This window comes from Dromiciops gliroides, chromosome 3 (assembly GCF_019393635.1).
Source record: "Dromiciops gliroides isolate mDroGli1 chromosome 3, mDroGli1.pri, whole genome shotgun sequence".
In the NCBI taxonomy this organism is placed as follows: domain Eukaryota; kingdom Metazoa; phylum Chordata; class Mammalia; order Microbiotheria; family Microbiotheriidae; genus Dromiciops; species Dromiciops gliroides.
This window is the reverse complement of record NC_057863.1, coordinates 536,105,611-536,119,168: the sequence shown is the minus strand read 5'-3', so window position 1 is coordinate 536,119,168 and position 13,558 is coordinate 536,105,611. Positions and strand designations below refer to the sequence as shown.

The window sequence follows — 13,558 nt, the reverse complement described above, 5'->3', positions numbered from 1 at the left end:
GTGGAGACAAGGGCTTCTGGAGGACCTTTCCATCTAAAGGTAACCCCTCTTCGGTTTGGACTCTTAGCTGGATGTCCTCTGTGAGAGTGACATATTTTTGGCAAGCAGAGAGCTTTCTCTTTTATGCCTCATATGATATGACTCATAAGAAACTTGTAGAACAAGGTTCATCTATAAACATCTACATACACACATGTATGCATGTATGTATGTATATTATATTATTGCTATTATTACCTCTGATTCTTCCTTCTTCCAGGGTCAGGTTGCTGGAAATAAATTCCCTAATCTATTGTTGTCTTATTCTACTCCTAAATGACATTTGCTTTTAGCTTCTTCCTACACATAATAGGTAATTAATAAATGTATAATGTGACCCTAGAGGCCAGTGTATGTTGGAAGGAGGAAATTTCCATCATTTCCCTTCTTGACCCCCTGAGGAACTTCCCTGACCCTATGACTGTCTGTGGCAAAACCTTGACTGACAAACTATCTCCCCATCCTAAGAGAGGAAGGGCAGAATCCATGGAGAGGAGAGCTGGTATAGATGGCTTGAGCAAGCAGACAATCAATAAATGAAGTGATAAACATTTATTAAGTACTTACTGTGTGCCAGGCACCATGCTGAGCTCTGGGAACACAAAAAGAGGCAAAAGGCAGTTCCTGCCCTCAAGGAGTTTACAGTCAAATGGACAGGGTGACTGCTGCCTCAATAAACAGCTGTACCAGGGTCTGAGAGCAAGAGGTGAATTGAAAGAAAGGATAGACCAGGGGCATCTGGGGAATCAACCCCAACAAACTACAGAGTAGGAGAGAGGGAGAACAGCAGCCTTGCCATGGAAGGGGGAATAGAGCTGCAACAATAAAGTCCTCAGTTCAATGCTCAGGGGTCAGCAGGTGTGTCTGAGTAGAGCCTGTTTTGTGGGTCTCACCTGGTGGTATCACCCATGGCTAGTGATTCCTCACTCTCCTCACTTCCTTATTCTCTCTCCTCTCCTAGGAGAGAGGTGCCTGTTTCCTGAACTCTTAAGAGTTTGTTTGCTTTGTGTTTTCTTCTTTGGATTTTTTCTGAACATTAAGATAAGTGTGGTTAATCATTGCATTAATATCTATGTGTTTTATTACCCAAATGATATAGCGAAAACAGATAGCAGGAGGGAGACACTTGGGAGGAGACAGATTTCACAACTATGACACGTGCACACATACACATTACACATATGTGTGTATATGTAGGTGTGGATGTGTGTATATATACATGCATGTGTGTGTATATATACACATACATACACATATATTTGCTAGGGTAACATCCCTGGGTTGGGGGGCTCAGAGTATAGACTAGAGAATTATCGATACATTTTTATAACTTCACAGTACTAAGAGAGAAAGGTGGAACTGGATCTTTCAAGACAAATGAGTAGGTAGCTTTGGTTTAAGAAAGTTGTGATGAGTTGGGACTAGTCTGACAAGTGGGTCTTGGGCTTTTTTCTCTTCCCATTGTGTCTTTTTCTCCATGACCAGCTTGAAGGGAAAATCAAGCCTGATAGGTGGGAGCCAGAGTTTCTAAAATGTCATAGCTAAAGGGAGGCTCTGATGAATAGGTCAATCCATGAGGTTTAGTACCAGAAAGGAGGATCGATAACCACTGCTTGCCAATCCAACATAGCACCACATCTCCACCTGCACTGCCAGATATTAAACATAGGTTTGGAGTACTGGGGTCCTCCCTTTTCACAAAGAGAGTCCTCTGCTCTGGATCCACAGCTCTCATCTGGACAGGGCTCAGTCCTGGGTGGCACTGGCCTCCAATGAGAAGGGTATTCATCTTCCTTTTATCATACTCTACAGCTCATTCAGCCCTCACCCTGCTCCCCAAAGGGACAAACTATTTAAAGCTTACATTTCTACTCATGTCTAGAACTTTCCCAAGGGAGGGAGTAGAATGAATCTTCTAAATTAGATATGGGGCATTGTATTTCTTACATGCAAAAGAAATGCTAAAACAGAGAAGAATCTCACAGGTATATATTGACAGTAGGCCAAACTAAACAAGCAGAAGTGCACATTAGTGTTATATCTGGCTAGATTTTATACCTTAAATCATGTAAACATGAAATAGTGTGGGATTGTTGATGATCAATTTTATATTTTATCTCTGCTCTGCATTGATCCATGTCTCCCGTCAAGTCAAACGAGGGGCTTGGGGGTCTTTTCTTTGGTGAGTGGTCATCTCCAATGGAGAAACTCCCTGTGCCAGACAGTCAGATTTAGTCAACAGCTGGTGAGCTGGAGCGCTGGGTGACTCAGACCAGTTTGTCTCACTGCCTGGACATGTTCACTTTGGGGCTGATTGCTTGGTCACCTATTCAGGAAACAGAATTCAGAAAAAGGAGCTAGGGGGCTTAGTACAAGTGAGCACACTTATTGCATGGGAAAAGGTATGGGGCAGGAAAAAGAGCATTGATATCCTTCCTACCTCTAACGGCCCCTCTACCCCATCCCAGGGAGGTGCCAGTGACAGAAAAACTACTTGCCTCACTTGAAGACAGACAGAAGTTACCTCTCTTTTTAACTGCTGCAGCACCTGCCCCTCTTGCCACTGTCATGTGTGAGGGGAGGATCACCCAGGGTTTGGATCATCATACAAAAATACGGAACATTCACATTGGAAGGGTTCTCAATTTACAGATCAGTCAGTCAGCATTTATTAAGCACCTCCTAGGTGTCAGGTATAGTACTAAGTATTGGGAATACAAATACAAGTGGAAAAAAAAAAACCCACCTAGTCCTTGTCTCAGAAAAGCTTATGACTGGGGCAGTGGGGCTGTGGGTGGAAGCAAAACATAAAAGGAAAATGGAAATCGGGGAGAAGGTGCCCAAGCAGGGGCATGGTAGAGAAAAAAGTCCCAGAGAGTCGGGAGCAGACCCCCGGAGAAGATTGAAGGAATAAACAACTGGCCTAGGTGCTTCCTTAAAATGGAAACTAATGCTCAGAAAGCCTAAATCCTTGCTAAAGATCATCCAGCCAGAACTAGAACCCAGAGGTCCTGATTCTCTAACCCTGGTGCTTCTCTCTCTCTCTCTCTCTCTCTCTCTCTCTCTCTCTCTCTCTCTCTCTCTCTCTCTCTCTCTCTCTTTCTTTCTTTTTCTTTTCTTCCTTCCTTTCCTTCCTTCCTTTCCTTCCTTTCCTTCCTTCCTTCCTTCCTTCCTTCCTTCCTTCCTTCCTTCCTTCCTTCCTTCCTTCCTTCCTTCCTTCCTTCCTTCCTTCCTTCCTTCCTTCCTTCCTTCCTTCCTTCCTTCCTTTCTCAGGACAATGAGGATTAAGTGACTTGCCCAGGTCACATAGCTAGTAAGTGTCTGAGGCCATATTTGGACACTGCATCTTTCTGACTCTGGATCCAGTACTTTATTCTTGCACTAGCTGCTACATCCTACTTGTACTTGTGCTATTAGACTCTACTTTCCTTGAGGATAAAGTCTGTGTCTTAGTTATTTTGGTAATCTAGGCTCATCAAACTAATCAATCAATAGTCATTCATTAAACATACTATGTGGCTTGGCACTGTGTTTTGCATGGTTTGTCAAATATGGTATCCAGTTAGTAAATGTTCATTGTGTTGAACTGAATTTACTCATAGAAGTTGCAGGGGGGTTGGGGGAGGGGTTTGGCATGTTGAGGTTAAGTTGCCATTAAATCTATTTAACCCAATGGGTTTAGCATTTGGCCATTACAAAGAAATTGACAAAGCACCAGCTCTGGATTCAGGAGGACCTGAGTTCAAATGTGGCCTCAGACACTTGACATTTACTAGCTGTGTGACCCTGGGCAAATCACTTAACCCTCATTGCCCCACGAAAGAGGGGAAACAAGAAACTGAGAAGTCCCCAATAACCACTGGCAATATTTGGAGAAGAAACCTTTAAGAGTTGTATCCTAGGACCCCAGTGGATTTTGCTGTGTGAGGGCTTTCAGTCCATTGCTCACCAGAGTTATTTACTGTTCATTTTGCCCCAGGTAGCTTTTAAGGAGTATTTTACTCCTGAACTATGGGCAAAGTACAGAGTCTGAGTTTAAATACTTCAGGAACACTAGCTGGCTATCTTGGTTCCTCCTAAGGCCCTGTGATTAGATTTTCCATGATAAGGTCAGGCTTATACCTCTTTAGAGGTTGGTAGGTGGCACAGTGCAGAGAGTGCTGGGCCTGGAGTCAGAAAGACCTAAGTTCAAATCCAGCCTTAGACATTTATTAGCTGTGTGACCCTAGGCAAGTTACTTAAGCTCTGTTTGCCACAGTTTCCTCGACTTTAAAATGGGGATAATTAATAGCACCTATCTTTCAATGTTGTTGTAAGGATCCAATGAAATATTTGTTAAGCACTTAGCACAGTGCCTGGCACATAGTAGGCAATATCTTTATCTATATCCATATATAGTATATATATATACCTACTATATATAGTAGGTGATATATGTATATATAAATGCTGATTCCCTTCTCAACCCTCTTCATTAGTTATAACTGAAACTATGAACTACCCTACCTAGTCTAAGGCCTGGACATAAGACAGGCCTTTGTTCTTTAGTTTTCTCTATCTGGGGCTGAATTTGTGAAACATTTTATCTTACTTGGGGCTAAAAATTCCTTGTAATTCCTTTTTTAACTCCTTCCTGGGACTCCTGTGCTCCTAAAACCCATCTCAGGGTCTCTATCAAAAAAAGAACATGGGAGGTTTTTTTGGGTTTTTTTGCAGGCAATGGGGGTTAAATGACTTGCCCAGGGTCACACAGCTAGTAAGTGTCAAGTGTCTGAGGCTGGATTTGAACTCAGGAACTCCTGAATCCAGGGCCGGTGCTTTAACCACTGCGCCACCTAGCTGCCCCAGAACATGGGAGTTTTATGGGTCTGAGGCACTAATAAGGCTCTCAAGCTCCTCTGGGTCTTGTTGAGTAAATGAAAAGTTTGGGGGGGAAGGCAAGAACAAAAGGCTAGGATTAGGGTCACTGGGAGGCTATAGTCCAGTACCTTGATTCTTTTGTCCCAAAGCCTTTCACATGCCAAGTGTGGCTAGCAACACCCTTCCCAAGGCATTAAAATGCTCTAGTTACATAAAGACTGTTGAAACCCTTCTGTTCCTTCCCATCTGAGATGCTACCCCCTTCATGAAACCTGCCCTGATTCTCTCCATGAAAAGGAGATTACAGACTTGAGAGGTTGGAAGGTTTTTGAGGGTCCAAGCCCTTTATTTTTAGAAGTCAAATGTTATTCATTTAACTTTAAGAAATCTATTTTCTCTTCCTCCCATACCAACCCCCACTGGGGAAAAAATAAAAACAAAATCCTTGTAATAAATATACATAGTTAAGGAAAACAAATTCCCTCATTGGCTGTTTCCAAAAAAACATATGCCTCATTCTGCCCCAAATCCATCACCTCTGTGTTAGAGGGTGAAATGGTATGCTTCATCATCTGACTTCTAGAATCATCGATAGTCATTTCATTAATTGGAGCTCTTACAGCTTTCCAAGATGTTTGTTTTTTACTATTTTTTATTGTATAAGTTATTCTGCTCATCTCATTCTTCCTCAAGTATATGTGTTCAAAATCGTTCATTTTTATAATATTGGTGTTATAGTATCAATCATTCTTCTGGCTCTGCTCACTTCACTCTGTATCACTTCATACAAGTTTTTCCATGTCTCTGACATCATCTGCTTCCTCATTTCTTATAGCATAATAATGGTATTCCATTACGTTCATATACCACCATTTTCCCCAGCCATTCCCCAAGTGATGGGTATATTTTTAGTTTCATTTTACAGGCGAAGGAACTGAGGCCAAGAGGGATGAAGTGACGTGTCTAAGGAACATAGGTTGTGGCAGAGGCAGGATTCAACCCCCAATTCTCTGACTTCGGGTCCATTTCTTGTTCTCCTACATCATGATACCCATTCCTGTCATATTTGACCTCATATCATACTTACTGTTGTTTTTTTTGTTTTGTTTTGTTTTGGTTTTTGCAGGGTAATGGGGGTTAAGTGACTTGCCCAGGGTCACACAGCTAGTAAGTATCAAGTGTCTGAGACCAGATTTGAACTCAGATCCTCCTGAATCCAGGGCTGGCGCTTTATCCACTGTGCTCCCTAGCTGCCCACTATACTTACTTTTTGTACAAATCATATACAGAGCCTATATTGTAGTTATTTTTTGTATCCCTGGGACAATGCCTCATACACAGTAATCTTTGCTTACTGAATGTTTGTTTGAGATCATGCTATGCCTCACTCTCCATATAGTGGATCTTATTTGGAGTGAGGAGAAAAACCATATATTTTCAGAAAATATGAACATTTGGTCTCCTGCTCATATTTGTTGCAGAGAAGTAATATGGTTTTAATTGGTAGCTAAGCCACCCACAGACAACAAAGCTAGCCTTACTGATTGTGTTTTTTCTGAATTACTAAGGTATTTTAAAATTCAATTCTGGTAGATGACACTACCTAGTTATGCCCTGCGCTTAAACATCTCATAAAAATGAATAGAGATCAAGTTTTATCTCAGGTCCTCCTACTATCCCTCTTGCCCAGAACGACATTTTTGTTTTCCAAAGATATATGATTGTATTGCTGAAGGGTTAACAATTCTTTGTAAAGAAAAACCCTAAGAAAAGCCATTTAGAAGTGAGGGAGAATAATGGGGAATCTTAGCTCCCAGTTTAGCTTCGGAATCTCCAGAGACCCTTGATCCTTTTCTATTGACAAATGAAGAAATTGGGGTCCAAAGAAAAGTGACTTAAGCGCTAGTGCCCAGCACTTTTGCTTCTAGATTGAATGTTCCTCTCCTTACACTACCACTGCCTTTGAACTGGCAGGAGACCTTTGTTTGTCATTGCTAGCAATAGCTCTCGTGGGAGGTTATGGTTGTAGGGCTCAGTTGTTGAACCTGTATTTAAAAATAGAACCCTCTCTGCCTTTCATTGCCTAGAGAAAGGTTCCAATGGATGGGCTGGGGTCTAATTATTTTCCTCGTGACTGAATCCTTTAAAAAACGATTAAAAAAATTAACAAGCACTTTCCTCACCCACCAGCTCTTATACTCATAGTTGTGATTGGAGTAGGATCCCCACAAACTGGGATTAGTTTTCTCTTAAAAGGCAACAAACCTATTCCTGGCACTTAAGTGGTCACTGCCTTCCTTAACAGCAGCTTTCTGGTCATCCAAGAGCATAACAACTCTCTCCAGTGTGAAGTTGGGGCCCCATGACTTGGATGACTATAGAAGCTATCACTGTATTCTTGTTGCATACCCTTGCTATGTTAGAGTGAAATAAACCTCCTTGTGCTGTTTACTGCTAACTTATGCATGCCTCTTTCCATTTCAAGTTGAACTGGAAGTGATAGGGTGCAGGTATTAGGCCTGCTCTTAACAGTCAAGTGAAAGCAATTCCCATATTGGCTGGCTCCAACAATGTGTCTCATCCTACATATTTTGTCCCTCCCTTCCCTATCATGGGGGAGATAGCATGTTTTATCACTGGTCCCCTGGAATCAGAATTCTGACCTGATTTTTTTTTTTCAGCTCATGACTAAGAATCATGCCACGTTTTCCTGAGGGAGATGGCTCTGAATGTGTGGTTTCTATTTGGACATCTCCAACTTTTCTCTTCATTCATTTTGCTTTCCTAGGAGCCCAAAACAGCCACATGGGGGTAAAAAGTATTATTTTGGGCAGCTAGGTGGTGCAGTGGATAGAGCACTGACCCTGGATTCAGGAGGACCTGAGTTCAAATCCAGCCTCAGACACTTAACACTTACTAGCTGTGTGACCCTGGGCAAGTCACTTTACCCCAATTGCCTCACCCCCCCAAAGTATTATCTTGCCCCTCAAAATATTTCTGTGTAGGACATCCCTGATCCAGCCCAAGGAAAGCAGGACCCTTTTCTGTTTTATAAGCTCTCCAGGGATAGAAATTCTGTAACTTTATTCAGCTGCTTGCTTCAAGTGTCACTATCCTTTACTGTCACTTGTATGTGTGTGAACTTAACATCAGTTCCAACCTTAACTAAATATGTCCACAAGCATTTATTAAGTGTTTACTTTGTGCCAGGAGGAAGCTGCAAGGTGGCCCAGTGGACAGAAAGCTGGACCTGGAGCCTGGAAGACCTGAGTACAAATCTGGCCTTAAACATTTCCTAGCTGTGTGGTCCTGGGCAAGTCACTTAACATCTGTTTGCCTTAATCTGCTCCATTTCCAAACCATGCCCAGTGTCTTTGCCAAGAAAACCCCATGGCCAGCAAGAAAAGCCAGACATGACTGAACAACAAATGTGCCAGTTACTGTACTGAGTGTCAGGACAGTCCCTAATCTCAAGGTGCTCCTCATGAGAAGGTAACACATAAAAAGGAGCTGAAAGACAGGCAGTGGAAGAAGAAAAGGCCACGGTAGAGAAAGCCCTGTAGACATGAGTCAGAGGCACAGCCTGTAGAGGGATGAAGACATCTTTGGCCCTGGCCAAGCTCGAAGACCTCCCAATTCTTTTTCAGGTTCAATGATCTCAATTTCCTGATGCCCACAAATTAAGACATTAAGCCACAGCTTAATTAAGCATTAATTAAACATTAAGCACACCCTGGGCCTTTGCCAGCAGTCTTTACTTTGCCTAAAATGAAGCACATCCTGCCATGTTCCAGGGCTTAGTCTGAGGTGAACTTAATGAGGAGCACGACAACTGTTGCTGTTTCAGCAAAATGATATATTTCTTAAATACCTGATTGATTTTCCCTATCCCACTTTGAAAGCCCTGTGCCCTAGTGTGCTTTGGAGAGAACAAGAGGGGAGGCTCAGCCTTGTCTGCACTGGAGATAGAGTGTTCTGGATGGGTAATCCATCCTCTCACACCAGCGCAGTGGAAAGAAAACTCCTCAGGTGGAGAAACAGATCCTTGCTCTGAAGCATAGAAGATTACTGCTCTCAGCAGGCACTCTGAAGCAAAGATAATGATATAATTTGACATTCCCTACTCTTCGGGGAAGAGATTACATATATAATAACCACCCACAAACGTCTAAAGGGACATGCAAAGCCAAAGGCTGGAGGGAGGGGGTTCTGCTGTAAATCAAAGGAGGCAAGCCTCCAAGTTAGGTACACAAGAGGCCTTTTGCATCTTGCAAACAGTGAAGACAATGAGGTCAGCCACCGATTTTTTTCTTTTCCATGAACCCCATTGAACTCGGCCTCTCTTTTCTGTACAATGGTCTCTTGGATGCAGGCTTGGGAAGACACTAGGTAGAAAAGGAATGGGGTATGTGTTTACTTTATGGGAGGGATACATGGGTCTATAGACTCTTAGCTTCTTACTATGCTGAATGGGAACTGCACGATTATTTTGCATAATGAAAATCCAGAGTGCTTCACCCACAGCTCAGCCTGGCTCCTCGGATTTCAGGTGGGGGTAACTATCTTGTGAGCCCCCTTTAGCCACCAGTCATTTGTCCTTGCTTAACATGAGAGTGAATTCCGTTTTGGGAAATTCTCATTAGGTGTGTTAGGAGAGAGGGGCTCTGGGTAGAGATGATTCTTGGCTCTGATTCATGGCTGGGTAAATGATTTACTCAGATCTTCTTCTTGCATCGCACTGATGTAAAAGAATTCTGACTCTTTAGCCTTGGGAAGGGCAGTAGCAAAACACTCAAAACCTCTCAGGAGTTCAAGCTGTTTTTAATAAAGGCTCCCAGTAATGGGCCTCGTTGAATATTTCCTTTAGGAACCCTAGGGTCTTTGGCGCCTGACTCATTATGTCACCTGAGGTAACAGAAGAGCAGTTATGTCTGATGGATGGGAAAGCAGTGTTTATTCATACTCAATGTAATTTCCACACTTCTGTTGCTAGTTAAAATTCAAGGGGGAGAATTCTGAAAATAAATATCCAGCACCTGGATATATATTAAAATAATAACTTTATTACCATGAGAACAAGATCAATGGTATGGAGTGAAGATCTCCTTAAAATACAGGCGTGATGCGATACCTCTCAAGTTTTTTTGATGTATTTCATAGTTGAGTTGAGGATCTCTATTCCATGAAGCTCTTTGAGTTGAACAGTGTGCCTGCAACAACCAGAAGGCAAAATTTCAGCTCGTGACCTAGGAAACTTCAGCCATTGTTCAGACCAACTTCTGGCCCCCAAGAAGTTCACCCACAGCTGAACACCAGGAGTATGAGAAAGGGAAATGGCTCTGTCATGTTCACAGGCCCAATGCTTTGGAAGGAAACATAGCTTCAAGGGACTCTGTACTGAAACAAGATGATGCCATTTCTGATTGACAAGGCTGATCAGAAGGGCAAGGGTAGGAGTCCCCAGCGGGTGGCCACTTCTTAGCAGCCCTCCATCTCTACTCCACTTGAGCTACACATCTTAGTTCTTACCAAGACTTTGAAATTACTCTCCTCAATACAACTTACTTTTAATCCAATTCTCCCACTTTATCTATTTTTAGCCCTAATTGTGGCCTGTGATATCTGGAGCCATTCCCATTCTCCTAGTCCATACCACCTGTTCTAACTTCACTTGCTTCTTTGTCTGGCCTCCACCACATGGTCTGCCCCTTTAGCGTCTCACTAATGATTGCTTTAGAACCCTGTGCCCCCTTGACTTTCTACTGTTCCTGACTTGCTAACCACCATTTCTGGCAGACTGATAACTTATCTATAATTTATAATCTTAGAGTTTCCCAGAGTTGTGAGAAATTACATGATTACTTTTGATTAGCTATGTATCAGGGGCATGACTTAAACCCAGGTTTGCGGTGTATAACATAAACTAGATACCTTCAATAACCTCCTACTCTTTTGTACCGACATTCTCTCACTTTCCTTTTGCCTCATTAAAATTCAATTAAACACATATTTATTAATGTGAAAAGGTACTGTCCAATTTTTTTCTTTTCTCCCCAAGTTCCATCCACTTATTCACCTTGCATATTGCTTAACCTGATATTTCTGCTCCTTCCCACAAATTCTCTCTTCAATCTTTTGTAACCTGGCTTCTATGACTACTACTAAATGTATTCTCTTAAAGATTACCAATGACCTAATCACCAAGCCCAATGGCCTGGCTCCATCCTCACCCCCCCCCCTTGACTCTTCCACAGCGCTACTGAATAGTCCTCTTTCTACCTTTGAATTTTAGAGAAAACCATGCTGCTGGTTGTCTCCTACAATTCATCCCTCCTTTGCCTCTTTTCTGATTCCTTCTTCCCCTTTCAACCTCTTAATGTAGTGTTGTTCCTCAATGTTCTGTCCTTCGCTCTCTTTTCTTTATACTTTCTCCTTTAGCAACTTCATTCCTTCACATTGGATTTAGCTTTCACCCCCAGACTGTTGACTGCCCAAATCTTTATTTCCAGGCCTGACTTCTCTTCTGAGTGTCAGATTCATATCTTTAAGAAACAACAGGGCATTTCTATCTGGATGGACCACTGGAATCTGTCTCAATGTATGCAAAAACCAAACTTATAATTCTTTGACCTAAACAAGTTCCTCCTTCTGACTTTACTGTTTATTTCTTCATATTATTACCACTTATCCAGTCTTTTGCGTTAGAAACTTTGGTGTAATATTTGCCTCTTCCTAACTTCCTTCCTATATCCAGGAATTTGCTGTTGAATCTCTCTTTGCAATATCTCCTGACTCCTTCACCCACAGTTTCCGCTGCAGTACCTTCATGCAGGCCCTCATTACCACTCACCTGAAATAGTCTTCCTCCTCTCTCTCCTCCCCCTTTTTCTCCCATGCCCCTCTCTTCTTCTCCCTCCCCATCTCTATTCCTCTCTGTCCCTCCCTCTTCCTCCCTCCCTACCCGCCTCTCTCCCTTTTCTATCCACCTTTCATTATGCTGCCAGAATAATCATCTTGAAGCACAGATCCTATCCTGTCAATTCTCTGCTCAAAACTCTAACGTGGCTTCTTGCTGTCTACAGATTGTTTCCCTTTGCTGGGCATTCAATGCCCTCCATCATTTGGTACCACCCTATATTTCCAGGATTCTCTTTATTACTCCCCATAAACACTTTATGCTCTAAGAACACCAGATTATTTTCTGCCCCTTCCCTCCAGACCCCAAACACATGTTCTTGCTCCCCTTGCTCACATTATTTTCCCATGCCTAGAATGCTGTCTCTTCTCCTTCACTTCCAAGTCCCATTCGTGCTTTAAAGCTCAGCTCAAATTCCATCTTCTCAATGAAACTGTCCCTGGTTCTCCCTATTTGTAATGGCTTTTTCCATCTCAAAACTCACAAAACAGTTTGCTTTACTCTAATACACTTACCATGTATGAGTTTATCACAGTTACCTGTGTAAGAATAACATGTTCCCAATGGACTAAGTTCCATGAGAACAGGGACCCTGACAGGACCTTTGCAGCTCCCTTAATGTCTACTATGCTCTGCACATAATCAATGCTCAATAAGTGTTTGTTGACTTAAGCTGGCAAAGGAATTGAACTTTTGTAAAACAACAAACAACAACAACAACATCCCTATCCTCTGTTTTCATCAGGATCCCATACATCCCCCTACATTCTCCATTAAAGCAGTACATGGCTACATCTTCCCTTTGCCTGGGTGACCCGGCACCCCTTGGACACCTGGTACCTTGGTTCAGCTGTGCAGAGTTTTCCCAGAGCAATCCCCGCATTCAGCTGCACAGAACCTTCCTTCGCATCCCCACCTGCGAGCTTTAACAAGATCTTTACGATATCAGACTTCAGCAGGGCAGAAGCAGTTCCAGGTACCTCTATACAATTACCAATGCAGAGTGCTGCATTCCCCACAATAATCTCATCTTTTGCCTCAAGCAGCTGGATCAAAAGACCAAACCCTGTGGGAAAAGAAAAGCAACAACAATGCCACCGATTCTCTTAATTTCCAGGTCCCTTTAAGCACTGAGATTCAGTTAAGTTTTCTAGGGTGTCTAAAGTGAAATGGAGAAATGGTGAACTACACTCAGCTAAGAGGATGGCAAAATGACACCAGGGAAGAGGCAGTAAACCCTCAACTTCAACAGTGCTAAGGAAATGGAGGTAAAGACCCAGAGAAAGGGCATATGGTGAGGATGAGCAGTATAGAAGAAATGAAGGGAGGAGGTTGGTTCAGTTTAAAGAGGATGACTTCAGATGTCCAAAATACAGGCCGGACCTCTGCAACGGCAAAGTGCTATTCTACCTTTGGAAATGAGGCAGGAACTACTTCCCCAAGGCACCTAATCCAGGGCCTCTGGGTTCCATGCCACAGCCTGCAGGATGAACTGTTTGAGAGTAGGGACTGTTTGCTTTTTGTTTTGTTTGTTTGTTTTGTTTTTGCAGGGCAATGAAGGTTAAGTAACTTGCCACAGCTGGTTAAGTGTCAAGTGTCTGAGGCCACATTTGAACTCAGGGCCTCCTGAATGCAGGGCTGGTGCTTTATCCACTGCGCCACCTAGCTGCCCCTTGCTTTTTGTTTTCATATTCACAAGCCCTGCTGCAGTGCTTTGTACACAGCAGGCATTCAATAAGTGTT

At 42.7% G+C, this 13,558-nt stretch overlaps 1 protein-coding gene across 7 annotated transcripts in view; it reads right to left on the bottom strand.

The window, feature by feature from the left end:
• Positions 1-9,911: 9,911 nt before the first annotated feature.
• TTC12 (tetratricopeptide repeat domain 12) overlaps positions 9,912-13,558 on the bottom strand; it is a 56,689-nt gene continuing 53,042 nt past the window's right edge. For all 7 annotated transcript variants that reach the window (XM_043995191.1, XM_043995189.1, XM_043995193.1 and 4 more), the window contains 2 exons: positions 12,656-12,881; positions 9,912-10,109 (listed from right to left, as the gene is read on the bottom strand). In XM_043995191.1, the coding sequence (XP_043851126.1) occupies positions 10,034-10,109; positions 12,656-12,881 (302 nt within the window). In that variant the 3' untranslated portion in view covers positions 9,912-10,033. The remainder of the gene's footprint in view (positions 10,110-12,655; positions 12,882-13,558) is intronic.